The 23,525-nt window shown below is 44.4% G+C and overlaps 1 protein-coding gene across 7 annotated transcripts in view; it reads right to left on the reverse strand.

Moving 5' to 3' along the window:
* Positions 1-23,525, reverse strand: part of LEF1 (lymphoid enhancer binding factor 1) — a 70,465-nt gene that overhangs the window by 14,540 nt on the left and 32,400 nt on the right. For 4 of the 7 annotated variants that reach the window (XM_056489402.1, XM_056489403.1, XM_056489401.1 and 1 more), the window contains 6 exons: positions 14,676-14,808; positions 10,623-10,713; positions 8,342-8,425; positions 6,402-6,524; positions 5,596-5,758; positions 2,806-2,913 (listed from right to left, as the gene is read on the reverse strand). In XM_056489402.1, coding sequence (XP_056345377.1) covers positions 2,806-2,913; positions 5,596-5,758; positions 6,402-6,524; positions 8,342-8,425; positions 10,623-10,713; positions 14,676-14,808 — 702 coding nt within the window. The remainder of the gene's footprint in view (positions 1-2,805; positions 2,914-5,595; positions 5,759-6,401; positions 6,525-8,341; positions 8,426-10,622; positions 10,714-14,675; positions 14,809-23,525) is intronic. The other 3 variants (XM_056489406.1, XM_056489405.1, XM_056489407.1) reach the window with 1 other exon arrangement.

Below are 23,525 nucleotides of genomic sequence, written 5' to 3' on the forward strand. Positions count from 1 at the left end.
AGGGTGTTGAAAGCACCTAGGACGACCATGGCTTGTCCCCAGGGTGCAAACCAGCCAAGTGAAACTGTTCTGATAATGCTCCTACCTGAACAAAAGCCAAGTCTGCTGTGGCTGTGCCTGGAGAGCACACTCTGCAATAACCAAACAGCAGACACTGAACAGCAGAGCACCCTTAACATGGCTGAAGTGCAGAACACAAATGGATGCCTGGCAGCTGTCTTTCTGAGAGACCACACTGGCCACAGCGTGCCAGCCTACACACTCAGCCTTCTCCTGCACCCCATCTGTGGAAGTGGCCACAGCTCCTGCTTCACACAGCCTGTCAACTGAAACACAAGGCCAGCTTAGAGCCACAGTTTTAAACCTCAGTCATCTTGCATCACCCTAACACACACTTCCATGTGCCTTGTCTTTATTGCCCTGTAAAGTCAGTGAAAGCTTTTTGTGTGTGTTCTAAGAAAAAATAATATTTATTTATATTTTAAAGAAGCCTCCAGAAAGGCTGATTCTCAAGATCCTACCCTTATTTATCCCAAGGCTGGCAACAGGGCTGGGTAGTGCCTTGTGAGCAAGATTCTGAATTTAGGACCAATACCAGAATTTGGAAAACACGTTTCAAGGGCTCTGGGGAAATCACAGCAAGATACTTTATCACTTAGGCACCATGGCAGTACTTTTTTAGAAGGGAAAATGCATTAGTGCATATGTTAACATGGAAAAGTCATGGGAGAAAACTTTGTTTTATTCTCTATGTCAGGCTGACTTCCAAGTGCTAAAACATAAACTAAAAGCTGATCTGAAATCTACCTATAAGATTGTACAAGTGAAGGAATAGAAGACTGGGCTGAAAACTAATTGTCAGCATTCCCAATTAAGATAGTTTCTGACAACTGCAGCACACACAGTCACCCTCATGTTGTGAAATGTAAAAATGTGAAAACATTGTGCTTCTCATGCCTATCACACTATTTGGCATGACTGCTCTGGGTATCAGTAATAAAAACATATTAAAAAGGTAGTTTTAACAGTTGAATAACAATGTATAACGTTTTCTTCAAATTCCTAAAATCCTGCTTAACCAGGCAACCCAAAATAGAAGAACTAAAACCAAACAGTATGTCTTTGTTACTTGTACTGTTCTGTGAAACAGAAGAACCACCCCTAAGTCACCTCCAATCCTCAAAATACTGGAGTTAATTTACCCGTGCTAAATTAACACAATTTCACTTTTTTGGAAAAACCCAAGATGACATATATCTGAGAAGGTTTCAATGATAAACTGTGCTCTCCTCTGATCCCTGTTGGAGCACCACTGCAGAACGTGTGCATTCCTGGGGAGGCAGAGGGAGGGCTGCAGGAGGAAGCTAGCAGAGTTCTTCATTGTAACATACAGGACTGGAGTATGTCAGAGCTATACTTCCACACAGGATGCAGGCTGGAAGCACATCAAAGGGATAACTCATACGTGCCACCTCACACACTCCAAATGTCTGTCAAGGCATTCAAGAAACCTCAGGTCTGCTGCTTGAGCTGTGTGGCACGGGCTGGGGCAGGACACAGGCTCTCAGAGCCACCATGACCAAACATCACAGCACCAGCTTGATGCCTGATGTCCAGCATGCACGAGCTGACAAGGCTCCAAAGTGGTGTGATTTTCCAGCAAGTAAATTTGGGACAAGTAAAACCCCCCTGTTTCCAGGGAGTCTTTTCCTAAGACCCTGTTTGTTCCCAGCTATGCTTCAGAACAGCTCTGTTGGCACAGTCTGGCTACTGGAAATAAACCCTACCTGTGTAGTGTCAGGAGAGGTTATTGGCTGTATAAAACAGACAGAAAGAAGCTTCTAGGGCTTTCAGTTGTGTGTGTGCTTACAGAACTGGGCCTGCATGTCAGCAAGTCCAGGGTATTTCCTTCAGAGATAATCACACAGCTTCTGTGTCAGTGCATTCTGTGCCAGTTTCTACAGTTTCTGTTAACACTGTATTCAGGCACCTCATCCTTAATGTCCAAAGACATCACTGAAGTAGAGAAAAACTACTGTCCACCTAATGCAGAAGGAAAATTGAGCCAGATATAACATGTACATTTCCTAGGCCAGTAGATGGTGTCACATCTAATGGAGGGACAGAAAGTAGCTCAGATCTCAGGTTAGGATCAGTTTCTCAGGACTGCAGCTTCTGGGTTTGGTGTCATCATATTTGCCTACACTGACAGCTCATTGTGGGCATCAGAGTGTAACCACACAGTACAGGCTATTTGGTATTTAGTTATAAAAGAAGAGTAACTGTAAGAAAACTTCTTAATGTATACACATATGTATCCATGTATAACAGCAGGCTTTACCAGGAAGGTTACTTATAAAAGATTTCCACAGATGGAACATCCTAAATTAGTTTGACTTAAAGCTCAGTCTGCATTGAGACCCTTGGGCTTGCAGTTCTCTTGAAGGCAAGAAATCAATTTTTTCTGGACAATAAGTGATCAAATAGAAAATGATGGAAAATTCACAGCTGTACAGTACAACATGAAACATTACTGGCCATTGTTTTAGGAATAAAATTTTCCATGTTATTTTTTCCCCTTCAAAACTGTGAATTTCATAAGAAGGATCTCAACAACAGCAACAATATCTCAAGTTTTCTGGGTGTTTGAAGTGAAAACAAATATAAGGTTTATGTTATATGTATATTCACCATCCTGTCATCCAGAACTTCCCATAAGATACAGAGAAAAAGAAGCACTAATAATTTTAGAAGTTACAAAAAGAAAGTGAATTTTTAAAAATAACCTTCAAGTGAATGACTTACATAGTTGTCTCTTGCAGACCAGCCTGGATAAAGCTGCATGTGTAGCTGCCTTTCTTTACGAGCTAGTTCATAATATTTTGCTTGTTCTTCACGGGAGAGAGCATGCCACTGCAAACAAAATAAACACATCTTTAGACCAGGAGCTAACTTACACCTAGGCAACAGATGACTTGAGCATTTTAGTGACTTGATTCAGTCTTTCCCCACTGCAAAAATGGCATTCATTAGCAATTACAAGCACCTGTGTTTATTAATGACTTTCAGGCATTTCTCAGCTCTGCAACTGCCAAGTGCCTTGAGCAAGACAAAAATTATTTATGGAAACAGGGCTCACCAAATAATCTGCTCACAGAACCATGCTCTCCCAACACTACTTAAAAAAACCAACAACAAACAAACAAAAGCAAACCCCAACAAAAAAACCAGCAACAAAACCAGCCTTTGGCTCCTGACAGAACTGAGGGGGTTTGTGCTGCTTTTAAAGGGCAGCAATCTCCCCCTGACAGAAGGGGCTGCTGTCTTGTTTTCAAGCAGCAGCTAGATACAAGTTTTCAGTGCCAACACAGAAGGCTTTCTGTGCACTCCTGCTCCAAAATCAACTTCTAAGTATTGAACTTTAAGGTACCTTCTTTCTGATTGAAATAGGAAATAGCAACTGCAAAAGTTCCAAAGATAACGAAATCACAGAACTAGCCTTACAAATTACATAAGTTAACCTTTATAGCCAAGCAGGAATAAATTTCCTGGTTTCATGTACTTAAAAATAAAAACACCCCCCCCCCTCAAAAAGCAAACAAAAAACCTCACGATCTGCACATTTGGAAAGGTACCAGCTACATCAGCATCTAGTAATTTTGTTCTTCTTGAAACATCTATCACAGACCTGAACCAAAAAGAGTAAAAGCCTTTTATTTAGAATTAAGAATTAAGTTCCACTGCTGCAGCATTAGATGCATCTTCTTGTTTGACAACATCCATGGGGAAGTAAGGGGAGAAGTAGTTATTAAAAAAAACCAAAAACCAGACTAACCATCATTAATAAATCTTTAAGACACTCATACAAGACTAACATACAGAACTAAGATTTCAGATCAGATCACATTTGTATGATTTAATATGTTGTCTGGTCACACATCAGAGGATGTGAACTAAAGCTCTTGTCTGCCTTGACTTGGCAAGTTGGATGTGCTATTGAGACCAGAGCAGTTCAGCTTGTCTGCAACTCTCAAACTCCACATGCACAACCAAGAACTGGAAGGTAGTGAACACAATCCTGTGGGATCAGCAGCATGCAAAGTGTCAGCTGGTGGGAACAGTTGTGGTGGTTCCTTCTCTGGAATAGCACAGGCTAAATAGTGACCAGGATGCCTGAACACAAAACAATGGACAATAATTAATGTCCAAGGAATTGCATCAGATAACTCATGCCTCATTTGTACCACAGGAAAAGTGGAATTTGAGGTACTTTCACAGAGAATAGTAACTTGAAAAGAAGAGTGCAAGCTGCAGAAAAAGCATGCAAAGGAGCCCTGAGGCTGATTCCTTACCAAAACAGAGATAAATAAGCCACTGCCCTTGTTCAGGCCAAGAAAACAAGGCTGTTACACTAAGCAACTAAGATCAATCATCTGGGAGTGCCATCACCTGTAAGAGTAGTTCACAGATCACAGAATACTGTGAGTTGGAAGGGGCTCTCAAGATCATCAAGTCCAACTCTTAAGCAAATGGCCGTGATCCTAGAGACTTGCATGAAAGCATGGAAAAGGCAAGTACTAAGACATCCTTTAAGGGGAGGTAACAAGAACAACAGAAAGCAGAAGACTGAATGAACTGAGACAAGTATCAGCAGATTTCTGCTCTGTTTGGAGGGGGAAGTCTTCCAGCTGTAATATAAAAGAAGCACTTTAAGGTCATGTACTGATTTCCCACCTAAAAGTACAGGGCTTTCAGAGAGTCGTGCCTCTCAATACTGCCTTGGTCAACAATCAAAAGGAGGTGCTCACTGGGAATTTGAATAATCCCTACTCAGACTCAGATTGATACAAAAGTCACCTCTTTCCTCATTTCTGGGAGTCAATTGCAAAATGGGCATTTACCTCTGCTGCCTTTCCTTGGAAGAATAACACTGGCAGAGAACATGAAGGCTGTACTGTGTGTTGGCCTGCAGTTTCTTTCATTACATGGAAAGCACAAAGCATGGCTACAATATGCCACAGAAGCATACAGCTCTCAGCAAGGCTCTGGTACACTTACTGGGATCCTCAGTATTAAGCTGGTGACTCCAGAGATAATCAAAACTTGGCTGGCAAGGTTCCTGAGCAACCTGATGTAACTGGACCTGCTTTGTGCAGATGTTGGACAACATGACCTCTATGGGTCCCTCCCAACCTACATGACTACAGCTGGACCACGTTACATTCACTTTTGATTTTCATCTCCAGTAGCATCCAGTGTTCATCTCTGAATGATCCCTTCCTGCCCTGATGGACATCAGCCTACAGGAGGACCCAGAATGTGATTAGAATAATCTTTCCATGTGTGACTGAGGGCATTTCATGTCTGAGATGCTGACACCATGAGTGGAACAGACACAAATTTGATGATGTTGCTAAAGGTGAAAAAAGAAAATCAAAATAGGCTTTTATTTCTGTTGCATGTTTTATCTTCTATAGCTAATTTGATAGTTGACATCAGTTATCACCTCAAGCAGAAAGTCAGCCTTCACACCCAGCTAAAGGGAAACACAAATTAGCAGCACATGTGAGTGCTCACAAACCCTTGTGTACATACCCTTCTGCCAAGGATCTGGTTGATAGCTGCACTTTCTTTCAGAGTACACTCTGCTACAACATTTGCTCTCATTTCTTTCATGTACAACATGAAAGCATTCAGAGGTTTCTTAATATGAGGTCTTTTTGGCTCTTGTTCTTTTCTCTGTTCATGCTGAGGCTTCCTAAAACGTGGTTGGGAAAGGGAAAGGAAAGGAAAAAAAGCATTAATTTGCCTTCAACCTAAAAAGATCCAATGAAAAATTACTAACTTGTGGTTACAGTAGCATTCAAGTAGCAAAAATGAGAATTTCAGTGGTCATGTCCCATCCACTTTCATATATTTCAGTTTAATACTCAGGGAGGATGTCAGGTTGACATTCTCTAGCAAGTAACACTTAATCTGTGAATCTGCTCCAGACTTGTCTCAACTCTTTTTGAAAGGCTATCCATGGTACCCTAAAAGATCACTGCCACAGGCAGGACAATAGCCTCTCATCCCCTTCTTTCCTAGGTCTTCTGCCTCTGAGTACTAAGCAATGAGGCTGCTTTTTACTGGGGAGTTTGCAGGTAAGAAGTTCCCAGCAGAAGTTCATGAGTTCACAGACACAACTGGTCCACGATTCTGACTGAATCAAGATGGCTGTTGCCAGCAACTGAAAAGTGCTGGACTGGAATGGAAAATGGCTTACCATTACTCTCACCAAATAGTAGAGTTAAAATTCAAAGAGGTCATAAAAGGCACTTTTTTTAAACATACTTGACTCTTCTTCAGAGAGAATTAGTTCTCATTATTCATTAGAGGCTAGAGCAGAAAGGCAGACTCACACATGCATTAGTTCACTGTCGTTGTGCAGATGTTCTTGTTTTACTTGAGGTGTTACAATAGCTGGGTGAGGGATTCCAGTTGTGTGAGGGCCTGGAGGACCAGGAATCATGTGATGTGAAAACCTAGAAGAAAAAAAGAAAGCAAGGTCTGTAACCCCACTGAAGACAGGCATCAAACATATATGACAGCAGAAGGACACTCCAAGAATGCAAATGCTATGGAGCTTGCATGAAGACAACTCTTAGAGAGCACACAAAAATATTTGGCTAAGATTTGTGCATTGTAGCCCAAATATTCAAGAAAAACAAACAAACAAATCAGTCAACATTTTGGTTGTAGAGAAGTTGTTTTATTACCTTTCAGGCAAATACGAGAAGTATTTAATGTTTGTACTGTTGCACTGTCTAGCAATAAAAATACACATTTCTTAACCAAAAAAATGTATTTCCACACCAAGATATAGACATCCTTGAAATATCCACCACCAGCCAATGCAAAGGAGGAAACTGCCATGCAGAAACAAATAAAATGAAAGTAGAGTCTTTTCAAGAAGTCCCTGATGGCTCTCTTTACTTTTCAAGGTACTTAAGGTAAAAGATTTATCATTTCATCTGAACCCACTATTCTTACCTCAAGTGTTTAAAATAAACTTTGAAAATCCTGCATCCTGGATGAAAGATGGGAGCAGGGAGAGATTTTTGTCCTAATTAAAGCTTTCTTTCATTTGAACAAGAAGGAAAATGGAAAATAAATTCAAAATACCACTAACTGAATAATCCTACCTTACTAACCCAGGTCATTCTCAAGGACAGCTGAGACAGATCTTGAATGTGCTGAGCATTGCAAACTCTGGCACAGCAGAAAACCTGCATGCTGTATTTTAAACCAGTGGAAAGTACTGTTAACATCAAAAGCAAGCTCATGCTCCAAAATTTTGCTGAATGAGTGATGGCTAAGGAATGGCATCCAGCCTCTCCTTTCACCATTCCCTAGTCCCCTTGTTGCCCTTTTCCTTCATGTGATCAAAACAAAGGAAACACAAAGCCCTGTAACCAAATCAAGTGATTTTTATCATGGAGAAGGAATGGGTTTTCTTCCCAATCACCCTGACAAACACAGGCTTATCATTCTCCTCTAAGGAAGTGAAGGGACAGTGATAATCCAAAGGAGCCCACACACAAAGAGGTAAGAGTGCCTACCACTTATCAAATAGCCTGCCTTAAATCCCTGTGCAAGAGAATGTCTCTTCTACAGATCACAGAAAAAACCCCAAGAATTGTGTATTGCAGCCTCTGGTACACCAAGCACAGGATGAGAAGCTGCCTTTAGAATGCAGAAGCAGAGCATAGGAGGTCTGGAGTGTGTCATGGCCAGGACTCAACTAGCATTGCTTGCTTGCACTTAGACATAAAGACAGTGCCTGAGTCACACACCAGTACAAACACCGTGCTGGCATCCCCTGCCATTAGTGGCTTTGGGCTATGAAATACCTTGTGAGCAAGTTTCCACACAGAGCATTACCTACGTGATTCAAGACTAATTACCAACAACTTACAATTGGAACTAGAGATCACAGACTAGAGTGACAATCCACCTGGTTGCATACTGACATGAGCAAAACCCAAGGATGCTATGCTGTGTGTTGCATCTAGAAATGAACAAATTACTCATTTCAGATGAAACAGCTCGATTAATTGTTGACAATTCACTGGGTGCTCCTCATTGCAACACTTCAGAGACTGACAGGAAAATGCTGAATGAGACCAGTGTGGGATCCAGGCAAACTGCATATACACACAAAAGTTAAATAAAAATGAATGCATAAGGGTTTAGCTGACTGAAAAGCAAGCAAAAGCAGACCAAGATGCAAGCAGAAGAGCAACTTGCCCTCTAATGCCAGCAGTTACTCCCCAGTCAGTCATTCACCTCCTACACCTACCTGGACATGGAAGGGTCGACTGAGAGTGAGGATGGGTAGGGCTGCCTGAATCCACTCGAGATGGGATATACAGGCTGACCTTGCCTGAGGTCACAGAAGAAAGGAACCCATCAATCATATGATATGGTATTCAATGGTTACTCTAGAGTTACAAGCTCTTGATGGGAACTCAGTACTAGTCACAAATAAATAGTAAGAGCGAACACTTTCAAGAATTCTCCTAATGAAACTAATGAATACTTAAATGCTTTGAACTTTCTTCCTTGCTATTGAAAGACTCCCAATCTAAGTTTTCACTGGGAAGGAAAGCAAAACAACCAGCCTTCCCCCCCAAAGGCACACACACACACATGCACACTCCTCTATCTCCATCCCTCTCTCACCTAGTTTAAGAAGCACTGGAATCAGATTTGTTAAACAAGCTATTGGGAAAAAAGCATCTTATTCCAAATAGTTCTACTGTAGCTCAGAGCAAGAACACCAGATTGTGAATTATTAAGCTAAAAAACTTTTTGAACAGTTTTATTAAATCTTTGAAAACTTAAGACTCTCTCCATTAGCATACGCTACAGAGAGGTACAAGTGGACAGCTTTGCTAAGTAGAAATTTATTTGATAAAAAAACCCCAACCCAACCATATAAAAGCCCACAGCAACACAAGTTTATCTTACTACTTAAATACCAAACTTTGCAGTCCAGTAAGAGAAGCTTGTGTGAAATTTTTGCCTCCTTTGCACTCCCATGTATACAGAATATTTTGCCACCAGTCCATCATTTGAGGTCTTCAATTTTTGTCATCATCACTACATTTTGATCACTTTCAGTCCATGATGGTTCATTCACGACTACATACAGGGAACACCCTGAAGTAATGTGAGCAAACACCAAACTCCTCTACCAGCCAGAGGGACACCACACACATCAATCCTGTTCAAACAGTTGATTGACTGGTCAATCAGCTCTCAGATGAGAAAAAATGGAACCTGGCCTTTGTAAGGTTCAGGACACAGATTTCACTCTAGGAGCGTATTACTGGAACTGAGCGGCACTCAAAGGGAAGAGGAAATGAAAAAAAAAAATTAGGAAAGTCCCAACAGCTCTACCTCACAGCAGGGAGCCATAGCATAAGGGACAGCTGAGTATGTCCTGCTGTTGGTGAGTGCTGCTGAATCTCTGAGCCTTTTAAGGTTGGATCTTGTCCTCCTCTTCTTTCTCTTTTCCTTCTTCCCTCCCCCCGTTTCTGCACCGAGAAACATTCAGAAGAAATGTTTGACCACATCTGGAAAACGCATGCTAGCAACTGCATGGTGGCAGTGGAAGTGAGGAGTCAGCTAAGCAGCACAATGGGGAAGAGGGGGGTAAAAAAGATTTTAAAAATATAGTCAGATATTTCCATATTTTAGTTTGATATCTACTAATTATTTGTTCCCAAAAGGTATGTGACCTTTCCTGAAAGATATGCCAGCAATACAGTATTTCACCATCTTCTGCTCTCTACTTTCTCTGCCTGTTGTCATCTGGATCACGTTTCCCTCCCATGGAGACACTAAAACCAAAAAAATCTGCATCCCTCACTGCATGGGCACAGACTAGTCACAATACAGATTCTAAAGCACTGGAATGGTGGCCGGGTTGCCTTATTCCCTGCTCCAAGAGAACTGTAGGCAAGTACATATCTACCCCAAGAAGACATGAAGCACCCTGCCAAACCTTTTACTCTAAAAATACCACATTTCCTCCAAAAGGAAAATGACACCCTGAGTGGCAGCAAGAGATCATGAGAGTGCTAGTATTTAGCAAGAGCAGCAAGATCTCCCAGTGGCAGAGGCTTCTCTCCATACAGAAACTGTAAAAAGCAGCAGACTACGATAGTTTGTTCTCCATTTGGGGCAGTTTCAAGATTTCCCACCCCATACACACTTCAAAGTTCTTTCTTACCTCCCCTCTACTCAGCAATTGCAATTTTGTTTATTAAAATTTACATTTAATTACTTGAGAACTGTTTTCTGCTATCTTTCCAAAAGCTAAGAGCCACAAATCTGCGCCATAAGAAACATACAGACTTCAAAGTGAAACCTACACACTTCAATTTCTGTGTGTGTTCAAAAAACAGATTCATTTAATTTCAAAGATTGACATTTTTTTCATCTTTTCAACTAAAATAAAGTAGGAATTTCTTACAGGAATGAGATTATTATTATTTTGTAAATGCTGTGATTGATTCAACAATAGCGAATGGTGTGAACATGCACCTGTCTGAAAAGAAGCTAAAAAATCTTACCAGCCAAGAGGTGGTGTTATTTGTCCAACCCCCCCTGGAGACAAGGGATAGAAGGTAGGGAGATCAGGAGCTGGAGGATGCCTGGACATGCCTGTTAAAAAGCACAGAAGAATGAGTGAGTTTCCCCTCAAAATACTTCTTCCACGACCTACAGTTCCCAGCTAATACTGCAATGGAACTAGTGCTGTGGATAAGGAATAACCACCTTCTGGGTTAGTGTTACAAGCAAAAGGCTCCTCAGGCCACCTTTAAAAATACTGCATACAATACTGCAATTCAAAGAGAGATACTGGAAAAAAACAATGTGGAAGGAGGAAATAAATTAAGGTAAGGAGCTGTGCAAGTTTAGATCTCCTGTGAAGTGCATTAGGTGCTCCTGTCCTCTCAATGGTCTCACCAAACCTGACAGGATCCTGAGGACCTCTTCTAACACATCATGAAGCAAGGGGAAATAAAGCATTGTCAAAGAGGCAGCACAGAAGAGCTATTAGATTAGGTAAATTGCTACTTTTATATTTTCACGGGTTCCCTTATGGATTCACAGATTTTGGAAACTTGCTACCACAGAGGATCAGTGGTTAATTAAGAATCATTTTCAGGCCTGTAATGGTCACACTTGATATGATTCATTTGGCTTCCAATTGTCACTCCAGTTCCAACTAAGCTCTTCATCAAGTTGACTCCTGTGGGCTCCAAGGTCAATCTGTTTTGCAATGGTAGTATTTCATGGAAAAATAAGAGTCCCATCAGGAATGATCCATCAGCTCACATTCCCCAGAACACAGAGTTCTACAACTGCAAGAATCACCTCAAGATTAAAGCTAATCCTCATCCCAAAAGGGTCTGTGGTCTCCATTCTTCACCTAAACCTTGTGCTCCCAGGAGACAAGGAATTACAGTTGCAGAGGCCACAAAGACATTGGTTTATTTAAATGTGTTTGGGGAAGAGGGGGTGAAGCAGAAGGAATTGTTAAGTCTACTTCATATGTTAAATCAGCTGCTTTAAAAGGGTATTAAATATTTATGTAGTGACACTCCAAAGGTCCAAGACTGAGCGTGTGCTACCTTGAGACTTAGTTTATAGACTGATGTTACTGATTTATTCCTCTGCTCAGTTTGTATTCAAATCTTCTGAATTTAATTACAAGATTTGAAGAATATTTATCAGGACCATGTACAGAAAAGCATGGGAAATAATACCAGTGGCGTCATTGTCTCAAAAAACCTGAAATTTCAGACTTGGAACCACAAGCTAAGTGAGGATCGAGTTTCAGGCCAGTTGTCTTTTCAAAGGTGTAAAACAGCTGGTAGCTGACAGAGAAAGAAACACTTTACATATCCCAGGGCTTTTTCATGAGAGGAAACACTGTTTCTGAGTGGTTAAAACAAAGAAAAACTAACAAGGTGTAAAAGCCCAGCGCCTCATCTCTCTCATGTCTGATGATGACTGATGCTCCTGGAAGTGATGACAGGACCTTGCCCCAGCCAGACCAAGTTCTGCACCAGCAGCTGGGCCCCCCCTTCCCCAGAATCTGCAGTTCTGAGACAGCACTGCTCTCTCTTAACTAATGCACAGTTGTTATTGCTAATCCAAAACTCCTGGCTCTTTACAGAGGGCTACCAGCACCTAGTGCCTGCAGGAGCACACACAGCTACAATATGGCCAGTGCCCTCCAAAGCACGTTCTCTTGAGAGGTCTAAAAAAAAAAATTAAAATTAAAATTAAAAAAATAAAATAAAAAAGTGACTGCCTTTAGGAAAGCAGTGCTGTGTGTCCATCCCAAAGTGCCTTGGGTGCAAGAGGCAGTGCTGAGGGCAGGCTGCTGCAGACCCCTTTGTTGGAGGATTTGGTGGGAGGACAGCACCCTGGCATCAGGGCTAGGGCGCCAGGGCAGTGCCTTGTTCCAGACCCACAGTGGGAGGCAAGGACAGAAACAATGGTTGGAGGCATTTGGCAGAGGACCTGAGGAAAAAAAAAAAAAATCCTCTCTTTGCAGCAACTGCATGGGCTACTTCACTGTGGCTGCTCCCACACGCCAGTGGCGCCAACAGGGAGCATGGACAGAGAGACCACACACATCAAGGAGACCATCCCAGACAAAACCAGCAGTCTCCAGCCTGCATTATCCACATCATCCATCCCCATCTTTGTCAGACACTGAGCAAAGGGATCAAGGCCCTGTTCAGGAACACCAGAGGGCAATGAGCTTTGTGCCTCCTGGCAGAGCCCCTCAGCAGCCTTGCACTCAGGGATGGGGATGTGACTGGTGGGATGATGGACAGGGGAGAGGGTAAACAAGAAGCAGAAGAGAGGATGTGCAGCAGAAACAAAAAACCAGCAAACCAGATGTTGTTCAGTTGGGGTCTGCTGCACAGGAATACAAAAATAAACTGGGGTAAAGGCAAAAAACAGGGCACAAAAGGGCAAACTCAGCATGCAGCAAGCAAAAACCTCTTGAGCTCACAAACTGCAGCAGTGGGTTGTGCCCAGCTGTCACAGCCAGCTTCAGCAAGAGGTGGAAATCCCGTTCTCTTAACGCTTGGCACCCCTGGGATTTCAAGGAATGAGTGTGAATATCCTTCTCCTGGGCACTGATGCAAAGGAGGAAGACAAATGAGGACAGGAGGTCTCCATTTGCTTCTTCCAAGTCTGAAAAAGATATTATACGTGTATTTACAGGCCAGGCTTTCCAGGCAGAGTGTTTTTTGTATTGCCCCTCCCTAGAAAAAAACAAAACCTAACCAACAAACAGCAAAAACCACACAGAGCCACCAGGCCATAGCATTTTCTGGATGTAGCCCATGTTATTATCTCCCTAGCACAGCCAAAATGAAACCTAGGCATTCAAGGAAAGACAGAACAAAAAAGCCTCTTTCCCTGAACAATGATGACTAAAAACCTCTTCAGATAAATGAGATAACTGTGCATAGGGATGTGTGCCCAGGTAAAGCAGAGCTTCAGGATTTTGTCACCTGGGTGTCACAGCACGTGGTGGGACATGAGAGTGCAGAGAGAGGCAGGGAGAGGCACCCTCCAGGACCAGTCATGGCACTGACAGACTTCCTGCCCATGCAGAGATACCCAGACTACAGTGAATGCCTTTGTAAACCTCTGCTCTCTCTCCTTCCCTCCTCACCATCAGCTCTCCCATGCAGGCTCCTTCTGCTCAGGTGCTTACCCAAACCCTGGCTCAGACCTGCAACAGCCATGGCCAGTCCTCCACTTGCACCTCCCCAACATCCATCACACCCCTCCCAGCTCTGCAACCCTCTGCAAGGAAGCACACCCTTCCTGGAATCCCTTATGTTCTCCCAGGTACTGGGCAGAAACTCTTGGCACAGGCAGGGCTTGACACCTTGGAGACTGCCTGCTCTTCCCTGACTGCAGGCTGACCCTGAGCAGGGCTGGTCTGACATTCCCACATGTGGATCTAGGAGGCTTTTGTGTTTGCCTTAAGGGGTCCTAGAGGTGCAGAGAAAACTGACATGCATGACTTGGACATCTAAAAAGATGCTTTCTGCAGAAGGCAGCCAGCACAAGAAGGTTAAAAAATGTCAGATTTGTAAAGCTTTTACTGGCACAGGCTCAAAACTATTTTTATGGGCAATGCTTTGATTATGCCAACTGACATATAGAAGAATATGGACAACCAGAATACAAGGACATAAAATAAAGTGAAAGAAAACGTTTCAATAACACCACTACTGAAGCACTTGTTCCGTTTTTGGTGAGGGATGGTTGCCCTTTCTGTATTTGCATGCTGCAAGTCTTGGGCACCACAGGAGATGGTGAAGACTGGATGCTATTTATTGAGATTTTGAAAGACTGATGAGAAAAGTAAGCTCAAATTATCACATTAGAAAGAGCATTAACAATTCAAGCAGCCAAGTTAAATATCAGCACCCCGGCAGAATTACCACCCCTGAAAGCGGCATATGCACCTGGAAGCCTCCCTCTAAAATATTGAAATTGGTAACATTGGCTCTGTTAGCAGCACAGAGGGCACCAGGACCACCCTGCATCCCCAGTGTGCTGGGAAAGGATGGGCTCACCTTGTTTGGAGCTGACCTCAGAGGGGACGTGAGACGGGTGTGACCCCGGGGAAAAGTGCTCATCGCTGTAGGTGATAAGAGGGGTGAGGGGGTGAACCGCATGAGAAGGCTGTACCACGGGCACCTTGTTGGACTGCAAGACAAGAGCAAAATCAAACTGTGTTAGCCAGGTGAGGCTCCTGCTTTGACAAAAACAAAAACACACCAAAATGCTGTTTTTAAATATTTGCATTACCAAAGCGGCGGAAACAGATGGAAAGAGAGTGGGGCTAGTGGATGGAAACCAGGTTTTGCTGCCAGAATCAGCATCCTCAAACCACTGGTACCCTAAGAGGGATACAGCCACTGAGGAAGCACAGGGAAATGGGTGGGAGCTGGGAGCAGGAAGAAAGGCATTTGGGAGACATGGAGACAGGGCTGTGGAAATGGCAACTGGAGAGATGCTGGGCAGGAGGAGCTCGGTGCTGGGCAGGAGCAGCTCAGTGCTGAGCAGGAGGAGCACTGTGCTGGGCAGGAGGAGCTCAGTGCTGGGCAGGAGGAGCACTGTGCTGGGCAGGAGGAGCTCAGTGCTGGGCAGGAGGAGCACTGTGCTGGGCAGGAGGAGCTCAGTGCTGGGCAGGAGGAGCTCAGTGCTGGGCAGGAGGAGCTCAGTGCTGGGCAGGAGGAGCACTGTGCTGGGCAGGAGGAGCTCAGTGCTGGGCAGGAGCAGCACTGTGCTGGGCAGGAGGAGCTCAGTGCTGGGCAGGAGGAGCTCAGTGCTGGGCAGGAGGAGCACTGTGCTGGGCAGGAGGAGCTCAGTGCTGGGCAGGCAGGGCTCTCCACCAAGGCTGTGTCCTAAGGACAGCAGGGTCAGCAGCAGCACTGCAGAAACTCTTTGGTTACAGGAACAACATTTATAAAAGAAGGCTTAAAGTACAGGTTTGCCATACCTCCAGCCTTAAAAGCAGCACAAGATTCATCAACTGCCCTCTTCCTCCCCCCACTGCTTTTCCTGCATGGCCATGGCACGGCACAGCTGGGACAAATCCCTGCCATCACCAGAGGAACAGCAAGTTTGTTCCTTGCAGTTTTACAAACTCTGGTTGAAAACTCTTGGTCTGTCTAACAGGTAACTAAAGGGTCACCCCTAGAAGGCTGATTTCATACAGGAGCAGCTGGCAATGGCCTCTCCAGAGGGTCACTTAGAGGGGAGACCTGCTGAGAGCACAGGGACAGAGCTGGAGGCCTCTGACTCTATCAAGAACCCAAAGTGCTACAAATGTCCACAAGGGTCCTGAAATGGGTGCCAAAAGGTGATGTCCTTGCAGGGCAAAATTCACACTTCCCACCAGCAGTTCTCACAGTACAGAGGCACAGGGGAGGAGGCAGGCAGTGTGACAGGAGGTGCTGTCCAAAATTACCACCTAAGACCAAGGCTGCAAGACAACAAAACTCCTCAATCCCAATGGAATCCTGCATTATTAACACTGCTTGAAACTCAAGCTGCTCTTTCCATGGTGGGACAAGGCATAGTGATGATGCCAGCATGTAACAGGCACCCCTTATTTGTGCCCTGCCCTCTACCCTTCCCCTTAGCACAAATAATTCTGGAACAAATGGGTTTTTAATAAATTTCCTCCCCCACCACCCCCCCAAAAAATAAAGCTATCCTTCAGACAGACACACTGGCAGCAAGGACAGCCTGTCAACATAAGGAATTAAGAAAAAAAAGAAATTGAGAGGCCAATGAAATGAATTTTCATTGAGTTCACTATTGAAATCCTGGCACAAAGCAGATGTTAGGACATTGCTCCATGCACAACTCCATGATTTTTCTGGACTTCTGGAAGCAGGCAGGTTATTAAATGGACAACTCAATTTATTGTTAAGGCTGGTAGGAGCAGAGGAAAGGGAGCAAACGGGAGCCAGTGCAGCATTTTCTGCTTTCCTTGTTTCCAGAGCACCACCTTAAGGAACTTGCATTAGCAGGCAGTATCTTCTTAATGTCTGACCTATCCCTCCAGTCATATAGCTCAGAATCTGGTGCCATGAATTTTTGCTAAATTATGCTATCCTTGCTCTCCTCTTAATTTTACGGTTTTCAACACAGATTTGCTTTCCTGTGGGAAAGAGATAAGAACCTGAGGATTTTAATTTAAGCTTCGGCCTTGTCTTATATTTTGCAAGATGGAGAGAGAAAGCAGCGCTGGTAGGTGTTTTAAAGCCAACAAGCATTAGGTCCATTTTTATGACCAAATAATAAAAGCAATATGAATTCTCAATAATATCTATGAGTTGAGTCGTAAAGGGGATAGCTCAGGCTGCTATTCATCTTCCCCATCCGTATAAATTCCACAAAAAACAGATGCCAACAAATTTCAGACGATTTACAAATCGGGCCTCAGTCTTTAGCTATGAGACTCGTGGGCCAGCCCACCATTCAGCCATTACTTTATCAACAATAAACTGTGTATTATGAATAAAGATAAGCAATAGATGTATTTAGGTCACACACACACAGCTGCTAATCAGCATTAATTTCTCAAAATTTAGTAATTAACATTTTGTATTGTACTGGATGTAATTGTCATGCACACCCCTGGTATCAGGGCTCCTTGCTTTCAGAAATCACCCATTTATACTTGGAGCATGCCAATCCCTGTACCCCTTTGCTCTCCAGCATCCAGCAGATTTTATTTTATTTTCTAATTCTCGGCACCTTATCCCCTAAGCCCATGGCAGCGGCTTTCAGCGGGCAAAGGAGCCGTGAGAAGTCAGGAGAAAAGCAAACCGCTTGTCAGCGGGCTTAAAATTAACATATAAACGGGCCATGTCTCCATTAAGAGCATTTGGGGTCTGCAGAGCCAGAAATTGGGAGAAAAAAAGTAACCATAAAAAAATAGGAATAATGCAAAGCTTCCCAGCCTGCCTGCCCCACACTGCTTTGGAAGACCCAGGGATCTCTGGCAGCCAAACCCCGCTGGTGACCCCAGTGTGACAGCAGAGGGGGGCTCGCTGGCCACAGCTGAGCCTCCCTGCTCCCACTGATGGCCACAGTGAGGAGGACACACAGGGTGACACGTGCACCATGAAACCAGGAGAAAGGCCTGATGATGTATTTTCCAAAAGCCCCATGGACTTGCAGTGGTTCTGCCACGGCACCTGCCCTACAAGGGAACCCAGACAGCCTTCCTCACAGAGAGGGTTCAGGGCAGGAGACCAAGACCTCATATGCAGACACCTGGATGCCCCTCTTGCCACCCCCAGCTGCAGTGGGGGATTGGCCCCAGGTGTCCCACCCAGTCCCAGGCACACTGCCCTGCACCCTTTGCCCCGGGGACATCTGGACTGGGGATGCTGCCAAAGCCCCTTGCACCATCTACTGCTCACAGTGGGCACAGTGCTTTCCAGGGCTGTGAACCATGGCCAAATCCTACCTCACACTGAGCTACAAAACTGTGCTGGTCAGACTGCTTCTACTGCTTCCCAGTCTTTACCCACTGGCTTCCTCCTCCCACAAACCCGGCATCCCTACTACATTTGTCTCCCCAGATCCTCCAAATACAATGCACACAGCTACAGAAACACTTGAGAGTCTGACAGAGACCCACTCTTGGTCAACATGAGCTCCATGCAGGGGGAACTCCACTTCCCATGGCTTGCTGAGCACCTGCTGACCAAGCCCACAACCAGCTCTCCCTGGCACACTGGTGACATTCTTATCTAATACAGGCATGGTCCACAGAGTGCCTTTTTTTCCTCAGCACAGCCTGAAAATCTGCAAAACCTGATCAATCCACATGCCTTCAATGAGACAATTACATAATTACACACTGTCTTATGTGAGGTTCTTCAGTATTTCAGTACAGAAATTATACTTCATCCACCCACCAAATCATAGCATTTCGGTGCAAGTAGATACCCAAGCAGCTTCTAAAACCACAATAAAGTGAATGAGGATGAAATTTCCATTTCCATTCTCATTTCCAAGACAATCTGGAGAAGCTGAACATTTGTTGAAACTGTCCCTAGCACAGCTCTGGTGCAGCATAAATGGTGCATTTATCACCACACCACACCAGTGAAGTTCCATTTTCTGTGCCTAAGGTTCTTCACATGACCTGGAAAGTAAAGGAAATGGGACATACAGCACAGCTCAAGATATGCAATTTGGAAAAAGTAAATTGCTAAAAATGTTGTTTACAACCTGAAAACCTCCTGTTATGTTTTAGGACACCTTATCACACATGCACTACCTGTTACAAGCACTAAAGTCTAATGGCAAAGGGATAGCCCATTCCTGCTGGCCTGGGGACACACAGCTGTGCCCCACAGCACTCAGCTCCAAGGGACACTCCTGAGGCACTCAGCCTTGGTGGTCTCCTCAGAGACCACATGGCCACCAGGGCTCCAGTCCCAGAGCACAGTCTTGCAGCACAGACCACGCCAGCATCCTTTGGGAACTGGCCTCTGTGTGGCCCTCCCTGGGGTGCTTTTTCTCATCAGCTTGGCCTTCCCAGTTGGCATCTTTTATTTCTCCCAAGCATGTGCTCTCAGGCTGAACTGAGGCACTGCAGGCAGGGGACAGTCCCCTGAAGGACACCAACAGGATTGGGAAAGCTTATGTGTACTGGAAACAGCAGGAGCCAAATTATTTGGCCAGTTAGGACTAAGATGAAGCTGTTATTCAGTTTTATGACTGACCTGAAATAAAACCCCCAAATTCCCAGTACAATGCTGGTGGGCAAAGGGTAAGAGCTCGCAGGGAAGAGGGCCCTGACCCAGCAGTCAGCATTATCCCAGCAGGAGCTTTGCTATGCACAGGACACCTGTGTTAAAGTAACTCAGGAACAGGTCAGTACAGCAGAAAACAAACAGAAAACACTTCCCTTGCAAACAGCAATTACAGTCTGCAAGTGCTGAAGCTTGAACTACTCAGGCATCTTGGCCAGGGCAAGGAGCAGAGTGAGAAATCCCCTGGCTGCAGCACTGGCACAGCTGCTGCCACATGGCTGGATGACCCCTGCAAGTGCCCTGGACTGGCAGTGCCACACCTGCACTCTCAGAGCCACTCAGCATTTCAGACATGTGCCTGCCCTCCCATCCGAGGAGCACACTGTGAGACTGCTCAGATTAATCTCTGCCGAGTTCATGGAGAAATGCTGCAGCACAAATTCAGCCTGAATCCAATAAGTTATCCCTCATTCTTGAAATGCTTCTGAAGAAAAGCAGAGTCCAGAAAAAAACCAAACCAACCAGCTAATGCTTCAGTGAAGGCCCACACCTGTAAGGTATCTTGTATGCAACAAGTGTGCGAAAACTATAAAAAGCTTGAGACAGCCACGGCAAAAATGCCTGTAGGTCAGCGCTGGGCGAGGCGGGCAGCTGGGAGCTCCTGCTGGAGCTGGGGCCACCATTTGTTCCAGCTGCTGCACAGAGAAAGATATTAAATTAATGACCCTTCAAAGGACAGGCATCTACAAAGGAGGTGGCAGGCAGGCAGGGAGCTTTGCAGAGAACCATGAGGCAAGCAAGACTCTGCGCACAAAACCCGAGCGTCCCTCGTCCACATCCAAAGAGGTGCGGGGCTGGTTTTGTTTTTCCTCTTTTCTTTAAACACAAAGTCACTTCTAAAAAAGCTGAAAAAAAGGCCCCAGCATGTCCACTCTTCCTCTCCTGTCAGCAAGTTATGCATTGGTTACAGATACTAGCAGATGGTCTTCTCAATTAAGACTAAAATAAGACAACTGAAAAAAAAAACAAAACCACCAAACCAACTTAAGGATGAATAAATGCATGCATTCCCTTTCATTCCTGAAAGAGGGAGTCATTTGAAGAAACAGCTTCAACTTTTTGACAGCAAGTGATAGCTCCTCAAAAAAAGCCAAAAACCCACCAGAAAACATCTCCAACCTTTCCACTACTGCTATAGCAGCACCTCAAAATAAAGGATTAAATGGTCCTATTATTGTGGGAGAATTTGAAGCTACCTTGATCTGAAGAGACAAAAAAAAAATCATCCCTTTTTTAGCTTGTTCTCATTTCTAGAGCCCTGAAATCATCCTTAGGCTGAACGTTTTAGCAAACCCAGAAGACAGCAGTTTCAGCTGTCCTCTCAAAATACCAACAGCATTTTAATGGCTAAACTAACTCTGTATTTATGCCTTTGCTGACCAGCTGTTGCAATAAAAATGCAAGATCAAGAAGAATGTTATTTTGGAGCAATGTCAAAAGCAGGCCCATGTCTGGGCTCACCATGGTCAGCAAAGGAGTACCAGTGGTGCAAAAAGAGAAGGCAACACTAAAGTGTTTTGGCCAAAACTAGTTACCAGTAGAGGAAACAAGTTCATCATCAGCAGTAGTAATAGCAACCACAGTTTGCCACCTCCCTGGGAGCTACTGTACAATCCCTTTTCATAGACAACTTTGCAAAGATGCAGCAAGGTCAACACATACAGAGCTCAGGTTACTCCTCCATCTCCAAACCATTTTTTAGAGGAAAGAGTTTTATGTCCTAAGTCAGCTTCTTTCTAGGCTCTTGACAGCAGAAATAATTTTATGTTTGGTTTTCAAAACCTTCTCCATCTTTGGACAGTGCAGCTGGGAAAATGCCAGAGTGGGTACAGTGGGGGGGCTCACAGCTTCACTTTTAGCCTCACCTGAAGCTAAAAGGAGCAGGGATAGGAAAGCATACCCACAGGAACACACTGCTCACAGGAAACAGGGGCTTAGGAATACTGTGATTTATGAAAAAAAAAAGGTTCAGTCTTTTAACCCTGCTTCACAACTGGGCAGCAGGAGGCCATTTATCTCACTGACCTTTCATGCCCACCAGCAGCAGGGGGGACACCCCAGGGACTCGCCGTTTTAAGGAGGTGAAGTGAAATGCTGCATTGATGCTGATGTGAAACTTCACAGCCTCACAACTGCTAACACCTACTCAGAACAAAACTAAAATCAAAACCACACGTTTCAGGGGGCAAACTGATGGCTTCATGAGATCAGAAAAAAATCCTCCTGGTCCCCCGTTTCCTCATGTACTGTATTCAACTCTTTACCACGGAACTAAGTTGCACTTAAGTTCTGGAAGTCAGGAAAGGGCAGAAGAAGAAAGTTACTTTAAGTCAATTATTGAAAGTTTCCCCATCTCCCAAGGACACACTGTATCATGAAACCACAGCCAGAGCATGCCAGGAGCCCTTAGAAGCTGGAGAGAAGAACTGCCACTAGATCATCAGGAGGTAAAGGAAGCACCCAGGATGCTTGCTAGAGCTTCCGAAAAGTTTGTGATCTTTTTCCAGTTGTTCACACCACCTTCCTTTTTGGGAAGCCCAGCAGCAAGTGGCTGTGTCTGCAATGCACAGGAAAGGCAGCTTCATGGCCAACAGGACCATGCCACAGTCCACAGGCACAAAGATCAGCACTTGAAACAAAGGGCTAAAAGTGCAGGCAGCACACAGGGACAGACAAGAGGAATTGGAGAGAAGTGCTCTGCCTGAAGACTGAAGGGTTGGTGTGCAATAAAAAATTCAGTGCAGCAGCCAGGGGAGCATTGCAAAGGAAAGCACAAATGTGATTTGACAAAGCCTAAAATAAATATTTATCTAGATGGATTACAATCAGTCACTAAATTCGGGTTAATTCCAACATTAGTGAGAAACCACCACTATTGGCTAGTCTACATTCTTGTCTTTTTTCAACTTTTTCACCCCTCCCTCCCTTTCAATCTTGGAAATTAATATAGCACAACTGTGATTTTTTTTTGCTGAAAAGTTGTAATAAGCATTTGAGTTCCCTCAAGACAGCTTTAAAAACACGGGTGTTGAATATCTGACAGAAACATGCTTTATTTCAAGTGTTCATTAAGCACTGCCATTAAGTAAGTGATTAAAGCACACCCAGTATTAAAATAGCTTGATTAGAAATCCCCTGCTATCTCCATTTTCTTTTCTCCCATGACTTCTTAATTTGTTTGTTCTTGCCTGCTCAGGAAGGCTGTTGGGAGACCTGGAGTCCTGGTGAGCCAGGCAGGTCTTGTAAGGCTCTGATCAGGGGAGGAGAAGCCCACTTCAATTTCTGCACTGTGAGTTCACATATAGAGATTATACCTAGTTTTACATAGCCCAATGGTTCTGGAAATATCACTGATAGGGCATTTAACTGGCAGAAAAGCCACACACTCACAGAAAAGACTTTCCCTGTTACAATACTTGGCAATATCTTATTTCACTCTCCAAACTCAGCAATGGGTTCTCTTAGAGATCAGCTGCCAGCAAACACAATTTCACAGCCAATGCTTGTTTTAAGCTCAGATTTCTGCAAGAAGGTCCTTTGACTCTGGCCATCCTGAACAGCTCATCTTTTTCCTGATGTAAAGACAAGCCTCACACCGAGCAGGAACCTGAATCATCAAATCACACACTCAGCCCCAGGAGTCTCTGAACATCCCCAAAAACCTGGTAAATGGGACTGCTGCCACTACAAATGCTCTGGATGGTGACACACCCATGGTCCTCTATCCTGCATAGTATCCCTTCTTTTGCCTAGTGCATCCTTGTCAATTACAAGCAATCCCATGAGCTGGAAAGGTGTTTTCCCCCATTGTTTCCTGACCTGTCCAGAACATTTTCTGTTCATTATTGGCTAAAGAGAACAGAGGCCCAGCAGTGTTGTAACCAGCCCAGGCTTGAGCCCCTGGGATACAGAGTTCTGGCTTATTGCTTGCTTGGACAATAAGGACAACTGTCCTAAGGCACCAGAGGAAGCCCACTGGACATCAGAGGAGCCCAGCAGCTTGCCAGGTGGGAACAGTGGAATGTGACCAGAGAGCCCCAGTGGCTCTGAGTGGGGGGAAGGGGCTGGAGTCCCTCC

This window comes from Oenanthe melanoleuca, chromosome 4, assembly GCF_029582105.1.
Source record: "Oenanthe melanoleuca isolate GR-GAL-2019-014 chromosome 4, OMel1.0, whole genome shotgun sequence".
NCBI classification, from domain to species: domain Eukaryota; kingdom Metazoa; phylum Chordata; class Aves; order Passeriformes; family Muscicapidae; genus Oenanthe; species Oenanthe melanoleuca.